General features: G+C 33.2%; 1 protein-coding gene across 1 annotated transcript; it reads right to left on the bottom strand.

Moving 5' to 3' along the window:
* Positions 1 to 13,506: 13,506 nt before the first annotated feature.
* Positions 13,507 to 18,646, bottom strand: LOC123559187 (uncharacterized). Its single transcript, XM_045351000.2, has 3 exons — positions 18,495 to 18,646; positions 18,117 to 18,214; positions 13,507 to 14,721 (listed from the first exon to the last, which is right to left on the bottom strand). Exons 2-3 carry the CDS (start codon positions 18,175 to 18,177, stop codon positions 13,571 to 13,573), a joined length of 1,212 nt encoding a protein of 403 aa, XP_045206935.2. The 5' UTR covers positions 18,178 to 18,214; positions 18,495 to 18,646; the 3' UTR covers positions 13,507 to 13,570.
* Between the last annotated feature and the right edge of the window lie 849 nt (positions 18,647 to 19,495).

Genomic DNA, 19,495 nt, shown 5'->3' with positions numbered 1-19,495 from the left:
TTTACAATGTTTCTTTAACGATTCTCTCAGTATAGTAGACGCAACTTGACCGCGATGGTTGACCTTAGGCTGATTATTCATATCGGTTATTTCATTATAGAAATCAAGTGTGCTTAGGGTAGCCGTGTATATTTATATGGAATTAGTTTGTATACAGTGCAGTATCAAAGTATATATACTTACATTTGATCAATTAAAACTTTCCAATATACTAATTTATATTTACACAAAATTATATTTCCTTCTTCTCGTGCAGCTCGTGTTTTACGTACACTCCTTTTCAATAATAGGTTGTGCTTCATTATGTATTATAATGCAGAGGTCAACCATCGGGGTCAAGTTGCGTCTGCTATACCTATGCCACGTGACTTCAGTTTGCAAATCAAACTACTTGATAACGCATTATAGATAATTTATCAAAATGGAAGATTTATGCAAGACTCTGCCTGATTGGACGAGAGTGTCAATTTCTTTCACTCTGTTGATTGTGCTACGCTGAGTGAAATGTAGACAAAGAGTTTATCCTAAACGACGCTGTTCACAGTTTTAAAGCTAACTTTGGCTCAGTATATTTAGCAAGAATATTGATATATCTCAAAATGATAAGTAAGTTTAATAAATATGATAAAAACCTGTTCAAATACCAACATATATCAAATTAAAGAAAGAGCTGAATACGGTCTGCGTATCACATGAATAAGGGTGTGATAAGAGTCTTTTATGTAGAGAAGTGCTTTTTAAAAGATTTTCCTTGTTACAATTGTCGTCTGTATATGAAAAGGTTTCTTGCTTTTGTGACTTATTCAGATTGCATATTAAAATGAGTACTTGTTTGCTTTGATATATTTGTTATAAATTATTTAACTGATTTATTATATATGAATATTTTTCTTTAGTATGGTATGCAAATATTGAACTCAGTTGAAATCTGTTTTATTATATATATGCTATATAATGACTGAATCTCATTACACTGAAATGAAGGTTCGCTGCATACAGTTTATCTATGGGATATGACTACGGTCAAACTTTGCTTATGAAACAGAAATATTGAAATAATTACAAATATATGTTTTGCTTGACCTTCATTTTTTTATAGGTGTGACGTCATTGTCCAAAGATTCATGAATAGCGAATATGCATTTGTTAAAGCGGGATCAGTTGGCCTATTTTAGAAATAAATAAAAATAATAAATAAAAAAATCTTTTAATTTATTTTTTCTCATGTATTCTAATCAAACTTGATTTGTAGCATCTTTATTAGGCCCGCAGCCAACTTTGTTCAGCTGGGACATTTAACCCCTTTTAGGGGCTGCTAGAGCTAAAACTAGAAAGCCTTTATACAGCGTTTGATGAACAGCTTGGTGGATCTTTGTCATACTTGGTCTGGAGCATCATTATAAGGTCCTCTTCCAAATTTATTTACATAGGAACTTGGGCCCTATTAGGGACCACTATAGCTAAAAGTAGATATGCATTTCTTCGCATTAACCACTAAAATATAATGGAATTTTATCAAACTCGATGTGTAACAATATCGTAAGGTCTCCTACTATTTTGTTACAAATGGGGATAGGGACCAATTTAGCTAAAAATATGAACACGTTTAATGACCTCTTCTCATGAACCGCTTCATGAATCTTCATCAAACGACTACTGTAATTATTCGTCTAAGGATAAACGAAACAAAATTGCAACCCTACGAAACCTTTTTCGAAAAATTAAAAGAGAACCATTTAAATTGTTAAGTGCGGTGTTTAGTTTTGCAATTTGAAAAATGTTACATGAAAGATGAATGTTAGATGAAAAATTCATAAACTTCTTTCCTTATTACAATTCGCCGACCATCATTTTTAAAGATATTTCTTGTTACGTGTATTAATAGTTGATATAACAAAGATAATAAGCACTAAGCGAGAATGTGAAATTATTATGTTTACGTTAAATAAATCAGAATTGATTACATTTATATGTTGTTGGCAGCATGTTTTATATTTTATATTTTTTGTTGTTTGGTACGAAACAATAAAGTGTATAAAAGGTGCAAGAGAAAAGTACATTCTATATATTGTTCAGAATTGATTGCATTTATATGTTGTTGGCAGTATGTTTTATATTTTATATTTATTGTTGCTTGGTACGAAACAACAAAGTGTATAAAAGGTGCAAGAGAAAAGTACATTCTATATATTGTTTAGATTAAGTATATATTATTGCACTTAAAACTACTGTTAAAGACGAAACCATCGATATTTTACCTCATTCAAAAGAACAGCAAGGTTGGAATTAGCAACATTAACAATTCCTAAGCTTTATAATATCTTAAGTTGTTTTGAATTTATCATAAAAAACGATTTTGACAGGGTATCTCCTCATGCTTGATACTCAATTTTGCCGTTATATATTGGTGTTATTAAACTTAGTATAATTATATAGAACCCAAATGCGTATCTGAAAACATGAACACTGGAAGTTTTTTAAGAATAGATTGTTACTTCATGGCATTTAATTATGAATGTTGCTCTACACACACAATTAAATTTATATTTCTGCAATTATCTACATTTCAAACGGACCAGTCACTTTTCAACATAAACGTCGTAACAAAACATCACTGCCAAACACTATAGAAATCCTCGACTTTGATCTTGATCTTGATTATGTATTGTGCGTTTTGAGATTGCACATTTTTCCATAATCCAGTCCAATTTCAAAATAATTTTCGCAATACCTTTTATGATTTAATCCATTGCGAACATGTGGTTTGGTCTGCTTCGGAAGTCAGAGTAGCACCAACATATCGTTTTAGGCACCATAACTTTGTTGGCTGTAACCTTCAGAAATGTGATGTAGAAGGAGTATCAGATATTGAGGCGGACCGAACCACAATTATAGAAATTTTTACTGTTCAACGACCTTTGACGCACAGTTAGTTTCATCATGGCCGAATCAGGGAGCCTTAAAATTAAAAAAAAAATCAATAAAAGCCTTATCTCTGCACTCATTTTCTTAGATGATCATTTCCCGTTGATCATGATTTCGAGCCAAAAGGTTTCGGCACTGTTGGTGCCAAGAACAAAATCATTAAAATTTGAAAAATCGGCGGGGAAATAGGTTAATTAGAATGATAAGAATTAAATTGAATTTAATGGTGTTCCTGCACAGCTATAAACCCTATAAATGAACGAAAAAGTTAATATTAAAAATTAAAGATTCCGATCCTATACACAAACGATGTAAAATATTTTGTTTTGCCCACCACCAGATAAACGGGTGTTGATGCGTGACGTCAGGGCGATCTCTCCTATAACGCACACAGTTAAGACCAATTAATTCTTGCGATAAGTTCGGCTGGGTTTACAAATGCAAGAACACTAGGGAAAAATGGAGTATTTTGGAGACAATGTTTGGCCTCTGTCTGTCGAGTTTTTTGTTGTTGTTTTTTTTGTGTGTGTTTTTGTTTTTCATCTACATGTATTACCCTTGTGCATATTGTACTATGGTTAGACATAAGTTTGACCCTTCACTTTTTTACAAAATATATTATGATAATATAATTAGCAATACAGTCAAATCTGTATCTTTTAGATACTTTTTTGTGATCAAAGTATCTAGGCAGAGAACCTAAATGCATTGATTGCAAGTAAGATATCATTCAGATCACAATCTTGTTTCATAAGAAAAACTATATATTGCATAGACAAACGGATAGCAAGCATTTTCAAGCACATCATCAAAGTTTAAAGATATACAATACTTTCATTTCACTATAATATTGTATCATCTATATTTAAATAGATACTATTTAGTAATTGTTTATATTTTCTAACATGAAAATTTGGGCTTGATATGTCTTTAAGGAAAGTGTTAAAGACCCCCCAACTCTATAATCATTGCAGTGTTCGCTGCTCTCTTCGTGTGTATTTATTTCATTGCCAGTATATTGAAAAGATGAAATATGAAATTTTACTCGAAATGCTACATTTTCTTGGATTAGACAAGATTAAATTAACTAACAACATTTATGGTGAAAAGGATCGTCAACTGCCTGCATAATAATAAAATGAAATCGATTTATAATTAGATTTTCGGTTTTATCTAGTCATTTTCATATTATGATTAATTTGAAATGATCTATCATGATTAAAATATTTTTTGATGCATAATTTCATCACTGATCAGAATGATCTGGACCAAAGTTCAGTTTCATCAAATAAATTTCTGGAATTTTATCATCTTGACAGTTAAGATCCTGTATTAATTGCTGCGATGTAAATATGTAATCCACACATTAGATGTGAAAAATCACCCTTGCGAAGTATGTATTTTAATTGAAATTGGTACTTCAAATAAAAACTGATGATTGCGATTTAAAGGCAGTTACAATTCTCTTGTATATTTGACTTACGTCAATAGGCAATTTTGAGATTTCAAAAATATTCGCGTATGCCTACGGGAAGAAAAATGCAGAAATTTCTCCGAAAAAGCTTATCTCCATTTTAAAATTCAGTATTAAATGAACAACAAAAATAAAGAAGAAAAAGAAGCGTTAAGGTCAAATTAACCAGATATAGTCAAGCACATGAAGGAAATGCATGTGAAAATGATATATTCTTTTTTATTTCTTAAACATTGCTATATAAGCAATACCAATAGTGTACCTATCCTTAATTAAAAATGTGACCAGGTCCCGTGTTCACAAAGCATTTTTCGGTCTCAGCTGAGTTTGAGTTTGAAATTTTGATATCAATTTTACAAAAACTTCAGGGTTAAATCCAATGGGACTGGCCTTCAATACTGAATAGTCACTTGAAAATAGTTATTAACTTAAAATTTAGTTTTAAACATACTATTTAGATATTTTTCATTATCAAACTCAGCTGAGACTGAAAATGTTTTGTAAACACGGGGCCAGGTGTCGTGTAATGTAATGGTTTAGTGCTTGAATTTATCGACAAATCGCCTTGTTTTCCAATTTTCCTAAATTTTGATAAGAATGATAGATCTAATTTTGCAGGTAATATTGGAAAGCATTAAAGCTGATGCAGGCTATACGATAATTAAAGATAACGAATAAAAGTTCTAAAATTGTTATAAATTGATCTAAAAGGTATAGATTTTATTCTTCACAAGTTAACTGAAATCAACAAATTTTATGAAATTATTGATATAATCACATCTGTAACAACATTTCAGCCTCATGAAGCAACTGATATCTTAAGTTGAAGTTGGAAAACAGAGATTTTGTATATCAAAATTAGGTGATGGTTTGCCAATAAGATAGGAAGACAAATAACAAAACCAGCTAACAGCAGTCAGTTCAGCTGACGAAGAATACTCTAATATCGAAATTTTTCGAACGTCAACATTTATTTCATATGGTAGTGGATCCGTAGTGACCATTGGCAAATTACACATGTTCCGTATATGCGGTTTTGGTATTCCCCATTTAGGCTGGTCATTTTGGGGATTTTTTGGGATTTTGGGATTGAACTAATTCCTACATAAACTTTTTGGTGTGGAATAAGTAGTATGCAAAGAAATGAAACACAGAAAAAAATGGCACATTTTTGAGATATTGCATCTGGAATTCTGAATTGTTACGTCTCTAATACGTATTGTGGCCGTTACTGCAGACTATATGCTGCATTTGGCTACTGCTAGTATACTGTAGCATGTATGTTTCTTTCAAATATTGCTCTTTGTCATTTCTGTGTTGCAAAGAGTTTAAGGAAAATTGTTATCTTCACGAATTCGTGGCATCAATGGACAGTCTATATTGGTGCCCATGCAACTAAATTTGTACAGTATGAATATAACTGCGCAATATGGCACTTAATAATCCCAAGCCTTAAATGATCACATGGCTCCACATTCATACAGCACGTACATTCATGACAAAAACGTTTTGTAGACAGTTGCATTTTGAATTTATCGCAGATAATGTAATAACCATTACTGCGTTATGAATCATCTTTATTACATAATTAGGTCGACGTTCTTTAGGACATTGACTTTTTAAATTTCACACGAAACATCTTCATTAGACTTCTATTGAAGCTGTTGCTAGGCATAGTGCTACAACCAATTTATCACACCAATCATGTTGTTAAATAAATTATATATACATACACCTATTAACTGGAAATGGTGTGCCTGGTTTACATGCACGACAAAATCTATGATGATTTGAGCGCTTTGGAAAAGAGCTGATTGTAAATAGACTTCACTTCAAATACACAACTGCCGTTGAATGATTTATTTATAATACACCAAAATGTAACTTCCGATTATTGGCAATGCACGTGGCGTTCCAAGAACCAGTTTCAGTGCAAGCTTCCAGTAAGAGCCACGAGTTTCAAGATGATGCTTTAATAATTTAATATGAACTTAGGTGCTACCTAGAAGGCAGAGCTCCCTTGAAAAATTACCAGTGCCCCTTGAAAATTAAAGGAGTGCTGCTGGAATTATCTGGAATTATGGATCCGTTTTAGGAAGTTTATGTTCTTTTAGATCTATTAAAATTTTAACAATTAATGATAATTCATGATTTCTGACTGAATGTCTTAGAATGCATTAAGATTAAATCTTGACATAGGAAACCTCTTCCAATATGCTATATACGAACTAAAGAAAGTTACGGTTCCTTTTAAAAGGAAAAGTGTGTGACTGCAAGGGAGGCAAATTCAATTGTCCGTATTGCCCAGGTTGTCCCAAAGCTTGTACGAACATGTGAAATTTGACCAGAATTTACTACATAACTATCATACGGACAAGTAAAAAAAGGCAAATGACAAAAACGAACAAGCAAGTCAAAATCAGATTTCGCCGCCCCTGCGAACTTTAAGGCAAAAATACTGCTATGATAGACGTCTGGTATGGGAGAATGACAATACTTTACCTCCCAACTCCTACAACTACGATTCATTTAATTTGCCTCGGTCTTTAAAGTTAGTTCCCTATTTTAAATTTAAAACAGGTTTTTGTGTTATTGTTATGATGTATATTTTTTTGTGCATAACTTTGTAAAAAATATTCTGCAGACAATTTGGCTGAAATGACAATCTTTTTTCTTTTTTTTTTAAAGAAATTTGTCAATTTGATTAAGTCCTAAAATATACATGCTTTTACATATATAAATTTAATAGTTTTATATGCAAGTTCAAACTATCTTTCAGTCTTAGTAATATACGTAAGCTCTACTGTTTACCCTGTGAAAGATATTTACACCTTACAAAATCTGTCTTCACATGTATGTTCTTTTTGGTACCGTTGTACCAGATTCAGTGTATGCACTTCCTTCTTCCGATTCAGTTGATGCTAGCTATACTTTTAGTGACACAGGGCGATTTTCTTTACCAAAGGTAGGACGCTTTGGTAGAAAATCTTTTGCTTTTAATGGTATTGTTTTGTAGAACTGTCTCCCTCAACATCTTAGGTGTATTGAATCTTCCCACACATTCAAGCAAAAGCCCACTTAATGGCCAGTTAATTTCATTTTAGTCACTCTCAATTAGTATTTGAATATTTGAATATGTTTAATTATGAGAATCTTAGTTTAAAGATATTTTTCTCAAAGTAATTTATATTTTTTACACTACTGCAGTATCTATTTCATTTGCATTCATTTTTAGCTCGACTATTCGAAGAATAGGGGAGCTATCCTACTCGCCCCGGCGTCGGCGTGAGCGTGAGCGTCCACCCCAAATATTTTCAAAGTCCATTGAGATATTGCTTTGATATTTTGCATACTTGTTTACAATCATGACCCCAGTCTGTAAAAAGGAGGAGACAACTCTATCAAGTATTTTGACTGAATTATGGCCCCTTTTCGACTTAGAATATGCTTATTGTAATGTTAAAGTTTACGTACCACCCCAAATATTTTCAAAGTCCATTGAGATATTGCTTTGATATTTTGCATACTTGTTTACCATCATGACCCCAGTCTGCAAAAAGGAGGAGGCAATCTCTATCAAACATTTTGACTGAATTATGGACCCTTTTCGACTTAGAATATGCTTATTGTAATGTTAAAGTTTTACCCATAGCTTATATTTTACTAACAAGCACTGAGAATAGTCGAGCGCACTGTCCACTGACAGCTCATGTTACAATATCAATACCTCCACTATAATAATATCAATGATAGTTTTTAAAGTTTTGCTGACAAATTCTGTAATGCACTTTTTCATGTTTCAATAATGTGATACAAACTTTGGTTGTAATATATGTGATCTCAAATGCATTTCTGAATTATGTAAATTTGTGCAATACTCATACTGAACATACGTCCAATATCAGGGACCACAATGGAAAGAAAAGGATTTTGTCCCTCTTTATTATGTTATCCCTGGTATTGATATCCCTGGTTTTGCCATATTTCTAGTCTGATGAAGTTCACCAATGTTATATGTCATTTGTTTTAAATTGCCATGTTATGTACACTTGTGCCAAATAAAACTACTACTACTATATTCATGTAAGGGCAACATACGATACAAGCTGACAGAAAATTATGTTAAATCGCTGCAACAACGTTTTGAAATTACGATCGGTCTCTCTTCTGAAAATATTATCTTTTATTTCGCATACCATATTATCTTTTATTTCGCATACCATAAATTCAGGTAAGATGAATAGTAAACCATATCAGATGAATTTGTGCTCTCTTCCAAACATATTAGCATTTCATGAAAGTGGCATTGTACAATTATAGTGCTGACTTCATTCGATCGAAAGAAAGATAATTTCTGATTTATCAGTTATGTGCATGCACTGAGGCATTGTCATTTAGCGCCGTCTGCTACTTAATCATGAGATATACTTAATGTTACAATTTTATCTTATTAATAATCTACTCAGCAATTTGATATTACAAAATTGCTATTGTATCACTGTGTATGAGACAAGTTGTAATAATTTCTGCAGTAAATATCGTTAATTTCACATTAATCATTTGCGCCATTGGCGTTCTGTAGCAGGTACTCCAGATTAAACAAGATCCTTTTGTGGTATCTACTTTGAAATCTTGACTTTCACCTGCCTACAACCAAACGCTCCTTAAAACATGTCATGAATTTTGTAGAACACTTGCATCCTGCATGTATTGTTATTTCGATTATATATGAGAGGTTATAAAAATGTATTTACCGCAGAAAATTGTTAATTCAGCAAATATGAGAGCAAGAGTCTTTCAATTCTTGCCTTAAGGAAATATAGTTTTCATCATAATGAAAATAAAATTTTATGATTCAGTAAAATGCTGTTGTGTAAATGGCTATTAACCGAAACTGCAAACTCTACAACACAGTAAATTGAAAAGCATCCTTGAAACATTCATGTAACATATCAACAATACCATATGTTTATTCGTTACTGAAATGAAGATTCGTTAAAGTGTATAGATATGTTTTCGGCGGCATTAATTGTGTACGTTCACACATAACATCTTGATATAATATTCTACTGAAATAAGTAAAACTAGTATGTGATGCGTCAGTTCCCACAGAAATATTATCGACGTGATTAAAGAAAGTCAAGATGTAGTCACAGGGCATTTTTTCCGGAAGTGAATAAAATGAAAGTAGAATTGCTAAACTTGAAAACGAAAGCCGCATTTTGATCCGTAGATAGTCAGGGGTCACGCGCAGGGGTCACCCCGTCTAAATGTATGCGCATGGACTTTTTTTTTCTATTGGGGAGCCAATTTTCAGCAATATATTACGAATTGAAATTACCTGGGCTTTAGTAAAGCATGTCAACTTTTAATCTACGAAAAGATATTTGAGCTCTGGATAAACACAAATCCCATAGGGGTCCGTAACTGACCAACGGTACATTGATAATTTTGAACTTCATCAAATCACTCAAAATGTCATTTTTGATGTTGTCTGAGAGTGTCAGTATATGCCTCAGATGTAAGATATAACCGTATTTGAGAGCTGCAGACCTAGACATTTCAGAAATGTTTTCAAAATAAGTTTCGTGCAATAAATGTTGTTTCTACGAAAGCGTAAAAGAGCCATCAGACGTTAATATGTTTTAGTACGTTAAGGCTGCGGAAAGGATATGTACCACACCGATGAATAGTCATATTGTTCAGTGGCAAATTGATCTAAAAGAACTACAGGTGTATTGGCACTGGCCATAATAAGCTTAAAACTTATAGGTTATTAAGAATAGTTATGATACTGAGCTTTATTGAAAGGTACAGATACCATTTTGTCATAGGTCAGCAATATCCAAATTCAGATACGGGGTTGCACCCTTAAAATGAATGGAAACTGGACAATATGCTAATTACAGGTATCTGTCCATTTTGTACATACTGTGTTGTGACAGAAATGCACGTATTTCTTGAACGTCATTTATATGTATATGTTTCACAACGTGATATTCTCTTCTGTGGATAATGGTTGTAATGATATGTGTGATAATGCTAAACTGGTATTGTTGTTTATTCACCCAGACATGGTCAGTATCTTAGCAAAAACCTGAGAAATGACACACTTCATAGTAAAGAAATTATTCTGTAAGTAGGTATTATTTTTAGAAATGGTAATTATTTTAACTGAAATGGCATAATTAACAGTGAAACATTTCCGATGTACATTTAATACTCAAATCTTTTGCTATGTAGATCTACATTCAATTTAATGCTGAACTGGTTGTAGTATAAATTTTATTTATCTTCAGCCAGACATACTCCGTATTAGGCCTACTTGTATCTAGACATCATTCCTGTATAAAAATAAAATAACTATTTCAATAATATATTTCATATAGAAGCCTCTAGTGTGTATTTTGTAACTTGGTAGAGCTATATCATACACACCGGAAGTGTTTCCTTTGATGCTCGTTTATTTTTCATATAGAGCTATACATGTACAAACGTAGATCTAGAGCTAGTATGATGTTGATTTATATGCTGTAAAGATAAGTCTAAAATAATTCTTATAGAATTGTTGTATATATATAGATCTATTTTTGTTTACAATGTATATGGATGAGATTGGAATTTATAAGTTAATAAATTTGTATCGAGATAGATTCTATTTTGACTTTAGGAGCGCAATATTATTCCGCGAAAGAACAAGTGCATATTTCTCGATGCAAATCTAATACTCTTTTTACAACATACGCATTTATACTTAAAAATATTAGAGCTCTATATGAATGATATAGATTTGTTCTGAGTAAAACTGAAAACTGAAAATAGCGTCGTGAAAGAACTTTAAACGCAACGAGATACATGAAACTGACGTCACAAATGACGTCACACACCCAATATGAAATTTGAACGTCAATATGGAAAAAATTGAAACTTATCGTGTGTAATAAAAATAAAACATATACCGGTCCGAACCATAAATAGCCTTGGGTCCACTTGGCATCATAAATGATCAGATAATACTTGTACATAGTGTTCATTAATTAGTTAAGGCGTAGGCGATTCATGATGACGTTGTCGTCTTTGGTAAATATCTGGATTATTTGAAAAATTCTGACGAAATTTCAACAGAATTTATTTGTTCTCGTGCAAAATACTCTTGTAAAACCTTCATCTGAGATTAGGAAACGTTAAATATTTGGCGTGAAACGAGCTTCTCTATACGTAGGCCTGCTGTATTTTTTTCCTTGTAGGCATTCTCGTACACTTCTAAATATCTTATGCATCTATATCATTTAACACCATTTTCACAAACTGCATGAAAAGAAAAAAAAACCACAAGATACCATTAAGCTCGATGAAAATGATAAACTGCCTTTCCATCGCAACCATTTCTTTTTATTTATTTGATGTCAACTGATTTTCAGATTTCAATTCAAATTTAATTAATTTGAATACGTATGCGTAAGTGGTATTTTTTATAAATGTGATTTGGCTATAGGCAGCGTAAGTTATATTTTTCATAAAAGTGATTTGGCTATAGGCAGCGTAAGTTATATTTTTCATACATGTGATTTGGCTATAGGCAGCGTAAGTTATATTTTTCATAAATGTGATTTGGCTATAGGCAGAAATAAATCAAGATATTTATTAGATGAAAACTGCTATTATAAAACAATTATGCTTACAGATAATAAAAGTATTTAATTTTTTTAATTGAATACCATAAGTTAAAACATATCAAACAGTAAATCACAAAATATCTCTATTTAGGAATGTTTATTTCCCTTTTTCCACATTACTCGTTGTCAATTTTTCATCTTTAAAGAAGATAATGTGGATGTGCTTGAAATGCTTACTAGTACTTTTTATTTGACCTGGTTTATTTTTTTAAGTTATGCAATATAGAAGTTTTTGTCTGAAACAAGATTATAACAAGACAGCAGTCGTATCCGAACAGCATATTCGGGTTTTCTAGCATGTCTAACCCTTAGCCTGCTGCAGGCGGATTTAACAGCCTTTGCAAACAGCTTGGAACCAGATCAGACGCCGATTAAATCGGCGTCTGATCAGGTTCCAAGCTGTTTGCTACTCTGACAATATTTCTTCCGATTTTGGAGCAAATTGAATGAACTTTACAATTTAAGTAGAGGACATTTCCAGCAGACGACAATTTATCTAGCATGCTAAAGGTTTTAAATTCTTCAATCTCAAAACATGATGGGGTTATCATAACAATATCTCTATGTTGTATTCGGCTCAAGAGGATTTTGCCAGGTCTGGATCCCATGAGTGTGATCCGGTCTGGAAAAATCCACTCGAGCCGAATACAACATTGCAGATCAAGGTACAGCTTTAATACACTTTTTATTATATATAGGCTATAAGGTAAGTAAGTGGTTGGAGGTTAGCCAACCACTTACTTACCCTATATACATTTTTTTCTGCTGTAAAGATCAGCCAAAATGGACTCTAGTGTTAAACAAATAAGGGAAACTATTAACTTTTTGACGCATGAAACGCCGCAGCTAAAACAAGTAGTCCGACCATTGATATTTTCCGTATCCGATGGGAGTTGAATACAGGATTTGGTACTTAGAAGTTTAATACAGGATGTTATTTCAGACAGAAAATCTGTAGGTATTTAATGAAAATAAAAGTGTATTAAAAAAGAGTATTCGTCAATTCTTTGTCAATAACACTCATCCAGCAACGGGAAAGTATGCCATATTCATTCTAACTATAATGCTTGTCTACTCGATATATTTTATCTTGACATGTATTTAATGTACTTCTTCATCATGATTTGTAAATATTTCTTTAAAAAACACCACTTTCAGTCAAAGTAAAAACGCCTTGAGCTTTGCATCCAAGTTGGTCGGACGCTTGAGTTTATTTTACAAAGACGAAACGAAAAATGCCCGAGAATCACGGAATACAACGGAAACAAACGAATGCAAATCAATTTGGCAAAATGTGAATCAGGTGCTGTATCCGATATTTCTATTTAAGTTGAAGGTTAGCAATCTACAAACTTACCCTATCCTTACAACGTATTTTGTAACGAGAAAATAATGTTTTCTCTCCAAAATAAATGATGTCAAAAAAGTAAACTCATTTTAAAAAGCACAGGTTTACTTAAAATAAAACAATTAAAACTAATATCAACAGAAAGAGTCAATCAGTTTTCTGGTATCTTATAACTTGATGTGACGTATTTGGAGACAAAGCTTGGCTTCTGTCTACACTTTTTCCACTGTCTATGGCATTAAACGATGCTATCAGATTTGACAGATCATTACATACAACATTATCGTCTAAATTTTTGTGCACATTTCGGTAACAAGCAGAAATGCCAGTGGAGGTGGGTGGACGCGATTCTAAGATATTCAGGTGCTGTGGAATATTTTCTGGCCTCGGCGTAGCTGACACAGACCTAGATCCTGGTATCGGGAAAAGTTTGCTGTAAGCATTTAAACTGTAGATTGGTTTTGTTTCTTTAGTTATATTTACTGCATCTTGTAAGCATTTTGCTATTTTGTCAGTTCCGAAACTGGGCACTCCTTCAAAACTGAACACTGTGTTCTCCCTGAGATAACCGTTACGATATTCATCTTTTGCACTTACTAAATTCTGCTCTAACTGGTTGCTTCTTTGTTCTTCCAAACTTATTTCAGCTCGGAGACGTTCAAGTTGAACTCTAAGTGTCTCAGTGATATTTGCTTTGCCCGTGATTTTTGTTTCTTTATCTGACTCTAAATCTTCCTCTAATTCCTTAATATCCAGTATCAGTTCTTTATTTTCGCTTTCTAACATCATGACACCTGTTTCATAACTTAGATGCTCGACACGGTGCTTCCGTGCCTTTTCTACTAATTCGCTGTTGTAGTTTTTGGCTTCTCTCACATCTTTTATCAGTGTAACGTTCAGATCACATAATTCTGCAATAGAGGCTATAATTGCCTCCAACTCTTTGTCTTGCATATTAAGATGTACTCCACTGTAATTAATTAGTCTATCATTGTCCTTAGTTACCTTTTTCATCTTCATGTATTCATCAGCTAACAATGCAACATCATGATTTTGGTTGGTGTTTTCTTTTCTGTTTTGTAACGTTGTTTGATGGCACTCCTTAAGCAGATCACTGACATCTGTTTGCAATGTACATAAATTTGGAATGTCTTTAGAACCTCTTTGGTAGACCAGAAAACTTGAGTTGTGAAGCTCCTCCGTTGGACTAGATAGACGAGAGCCCTCTCCACCTTCTACAACTGGGTTGAAGAAACGATAAAACTGTGAGGAAGACGGGATTTCTTGTCCAAGGTCGTCTGTAAATACATAAAGATAATGAATTCATTCTAGCGTTCAACTTAGCAATTTTTGCTTAACGGTAGCCACAGTAGGTTATTAGCATTAAAATATATTAACTGAGATACATTGTAGTTTCAAATACATTTTTAAGCTTTACCCTGCAAAATTTCTATAATGAACTTGTCCATCTTTCAATTTTGACAGTACCATTAACTGTTAAAAGGGGTGCATACCAAAAATATACTGACTGAATGGCGAACAGTGCAGACCATGATCAGACTGCACGGTTTTGTCTGCACTGGTTGCGAAGGCAGACTCCCTTGCCGCCAGCAGGCTATGGGTTAAGTTACATGGTGGAGGGGGTTCAGTTTGGTAATTTGAACCTGTTCGATTTTTTTAGAATAAATATGAGTAGATTTGTTTTATAGACAGTTTTCGTTCAATTGGATTAGAACCCTATTTTCGGGTATAAGTAAGTAAGTAAGTAAGTAAGTAATTTATTATAGTGACATGTCTAAACAGTTTTACATAACTAGGTCATACAAATACATACAAAATACACCCGGCCCAATGGGCCTATAGGTCACTTTTAAACAAGTAGTCATAAATATTTACATGAAGTCACAAATGAATACAAAAAATTTAATGTAGTAATAGCTCTGTCTTTAAAATGAAATATTAAATTATAATAGTGAAGTAATATGTTTGTTCAAACTTGAAATTGATCTATTCGTAATAGTACGATGCAAGTAATATTATCTCCACTGTTTTAGAGTCAAATTATCCATATAGACTATGTCGTCTGTACAAGTACGCTTTGACAATGTACTTTGCCAGTGTGCGAGGTTTGTTATTAATCAAATACATCAATTTTCCAGAATCAGTCTTTGAGTCGAAGTCAATTGTACCATATAGTTCACTAAAATATTCACGATGTATGTGTCTATAGAAAAAGCAGCATATCACAAAATGTGTCTCGTTTTCGATGCACTGGACATTACAAAAACGACATATTCTGTCTTCTACTCTTTCCCCGATGTACCGGCCAGTCTCAATACGTAGTGGTAGAATACCACGTCTTAGTTGGGCGAGAAGGGATCGTTCATTTCTTTTCAGATTTAATTTAACACAATTTTCTGTCTCAAAATCTGTTTTGAATGAAACATAAGTTCTCAATTTAGACACATTCTCAGTACCGTTTTTCCATATACAACTGTAATAATGATTTATCTTTGAGAGAGCTAAAGCTTAAGTCTAGATTGACGGTTTTGTTGTTGAAAGACTCGTCAAGACCAATTAAGGATAACATTTCTTTTAAATCACTGCACCAATTATTTGTACACAATCTGTAATCCATTTCAAATACATTTCTTGTCAATCGGTTCTCACTAAACGATAATAGTCTGTTCCAATAATGGATAATATTAATCCACCGTCTATAGTTTCCCGGGAGCCATGCGACGTCTCCTGTGATGGCAAGTACAGGTGCGAAACGATGGACACCTAGATATTATCTGATTGCCCGATGTTGAATGTTTTCGAGGCATTGAAATTTCCGGTATCCCCAAAACGCCCGAACAGTAATCCAATATTGGTACTACACACGAGAAGTACAGTTTTTCAAAGGGACTTTAAATGGTGAACTTTAGAAATGATTTTTCCGAGTGCTCTCCCAGCACTTTTCCCGAGAGTGTCAGCGTTGTACTTTCTGTTGAATACTACTCCTAGATATTTATATGTCTGAACAATTTCTAGGACATTGTTTCCTATTTTGAAAACATGATTCGTCTCTAATGTTCTACCTTTCCGGAAATGAACACATTTTGATTTTTCAGTGTTAAATGTAAAGGTAACTAGACATTCAGAAAAAGGTAAAAACGCACCCAAACGTCAGATTTCGCAGAATTTCTACAACTGAAATATTTTCCGCAATTTTCTTTTCAAATCGTGTCAATAGTACTGTTTTCTCAAAAACTTTGCCTTTGTTCGGTGCATCACATCTTTCTGTACCACAAGATACATTATGTTACTTTAGTGGGTTATTTCTTAACGAACATACAAAAATTTCAAAATATAAAAGCGTGGTTAGATTTACAGAAACACAATTGCACAATTCCACTTTTACACTCCAAATAATGCGTCTGTGCCTTCACACTATCTTTTTGATAGTACCCTAAATCTAATTTATGCTGCAAAGTTATTTATGATTTGGTTTCATTGAAATTTGTACTGTATATAACTAAAACGTCACTTCCAGTCCTTTATCTAACTTAAAAGATGAACAAGTGCGAAAACTTGGTTGCATTTATTTTTTGAGAATCCCTCGTACCATGGCTTACATCACCTGAAGGTGGACTATATGGGACATTTTTTGCCTCAGTATTTACCGTCATGAATTAACTCATTTTTGTCGTAAACAAATATTGGGTAGAACGAAAACGGCAAGCGACGAAGTGCTGCTACATATGTTTAATACTTTCACCAAACACTCAAAATTAGATTTGTTTACTATTTTTCTCGTAATGGTATCAAATTGCTTTTTTTGTGTAATCTTCGATTAATGCCATGTATGACTGACTGACAAAATAATAGCACCATTTAGCATAAAGCTGTATATAGTAAAGCACTGATATTACGGAAGATTAGGATAAAAATATTCCCTTGCTCTGCGATTGTTTTTGTTTTAAAATGTTAAAAGAAAATATCAAAGACGGGAATTTAAAAACCTTTTCATTCATCCGAGTTTCTTATAAATGCTATACTTCTGCATGATCATTTATACCAACAGGAGAACTAGTCCTTTATAATTACAATTCAAAATGTTTCGAACGATTTCTTACTGCATATTTGAACTGGTGAACTTCGATGTCGTTTGTTTTTCTAATTTGGCTTTACTAAAATTGATTATCCACTCTGTATATACGTCGAAGACCATATGTGTACAGTATATCGTTAGGGACGAAACTTAAAAAAAATATTCTTTTTATGTATTTTTATTTCGCAAATTTCGTGTCGGCATCAGTGCTAAATTTCGAAGGTATGCATCAACAGAACGGCTAAACTAGAACTACAGGCAAATGTCAGTTAGTCTAGAATGTTTACTTTCATTCTGTCAAAATTATATAAACCCTTGAAAAAATAAATTTCCGTCTTTATTTCTTATATCTATATTTGCGTGAAAAGGGGGTTTTGTTCTAAAGTTATATTTACTTATGTAAAGCATATGCGTTTTGAAAAAGTTGTAGACTAATGATAATAGGTTTATAGACCACGCCCAATATATGGGCCATGAGGTCCGGGGTTTCGATCCCTGGTAGGGACAGTGGTATTTTTTACTAAAAGTTTACTTTATTGGCAAGGTTATTTTACTGTCAGTAATTTCCCTATTGAAAGGGATATATTAGTACTATACCTAGTTCACATTCAGAATAGCTTCTTCCTTGCGACGTTCCAACTGTTTTCGCTTCTTTCATTAATTTCAGCTCGAGAGACAACTTTCTGTTTTCGAATCTGTAAGAATAATACATATTTGATATTTTAGTTACCGACAAAGTAATATTCTATTAATTATTTTTTAAATCCGTAGCTCTAACACTACTTCACGCTTAAATTACGAGCCGTTTTTTTTTCCATTGTATATGATTATTGTATTTCAATTGTATCATGTGTAACAAAATATAAATATCATTTAAGTATATTTTAAAAAAATATGCTAACTAGTATATGCTACAGTTCAATTTCGATAATTTATTACTTTTTTCTTACAAAAAATGAAAACATGCCCACTTACTTCCAAATCTTACCGTCGCCTGTTGTTTATGGTAACGACGTTATATTGTCGTCATTTCAACGTCAAATCTGACGTCTATTCCTGGACAGCTAGTGAAGTGGAGGTTACTGAGAATCCGCGTTATTATCATTCAAATGGAACACTTGCAATTACAGAACAGAACTGAAAAATGCTGAACACATTAAAACGGAATAAATAATTTGAAGCATCGAGCGGCAAGTTGAAATATAAATACCGATTAAAAACATTCAGAATAATACCGTTTCGTGTTTTAGTTACGACGTTTTAGCGCGAACGTAACTGCTCTTTAAGGCCGGGAAAGGGCCAAGTTATTTACCTGATTCAATTCCAGTATTTCGTGCAGTTTTTAAACAATAATTTATTGCAAATCCGAGATCACACATTATATGTGGATGCATTGGTCGAGAGGGCTAAGACGCTTTTGCTACGGATGTGAAGGCCTCTGGTTCGAATCCTGGCTACTCCCACTGCGGTGTGTCCTTGGGCCATACCATAACGTCGGGCACTTTATCACGATTGCCACAGTCGACCCAGCTGTAAATGGCTACATTGTACCAGCGAATTGTTGGGGTAAGGTATAATTGGTTTTAACTGTTCTTAAAATATGGTCGCCTTTGTTTTACAAAGCGACGGAAAATAAAATTTACCTTTACTATTATACGATTGAACAGACGCCATTTTTCTTTTGAACTTTGTTCGTACATACGTTGGGTTGTTCCGTTGGGTTTTCAAACATTTCAGATATGTTCTCTTATTGTTGGTGAAGGAGGACCGCGGGTGTCAATCAGAGCATTGTTTTAACTGACTATGCCTCAAATCTGAACGATGAAAAAAAAAATACGCTGAAGCTTCAAATGCATTGCTACATGTGTGTGTCCCTAAAAAATGAAAGCAATATAGGTTTGTTTCTTTCTTTTGTATGAAAAAAAAAATCTTTGTGCTAAACTCATTATTTAATTCTTCTTTCGACCTGAGGCACT

The sequence above is a fragment of the Mercenaria mercenaria genome, chromosome 5 (assembly GCF_021730395.1).
Source record: "Mercenaria mercenaria strain notata chromosome 5, MADL_Memer_1, whole genome shotgun sequence".
NCBI classification, from domain to species: Eukaryota; Metazoa; Mollusca; class Bivalvia; order Venerida; family Veneridae; genus Mercenaria; species Mercenaria mercenaria.
This window is presented reverse-complemented; position numbering and strand designations above follow the sequence as displayed.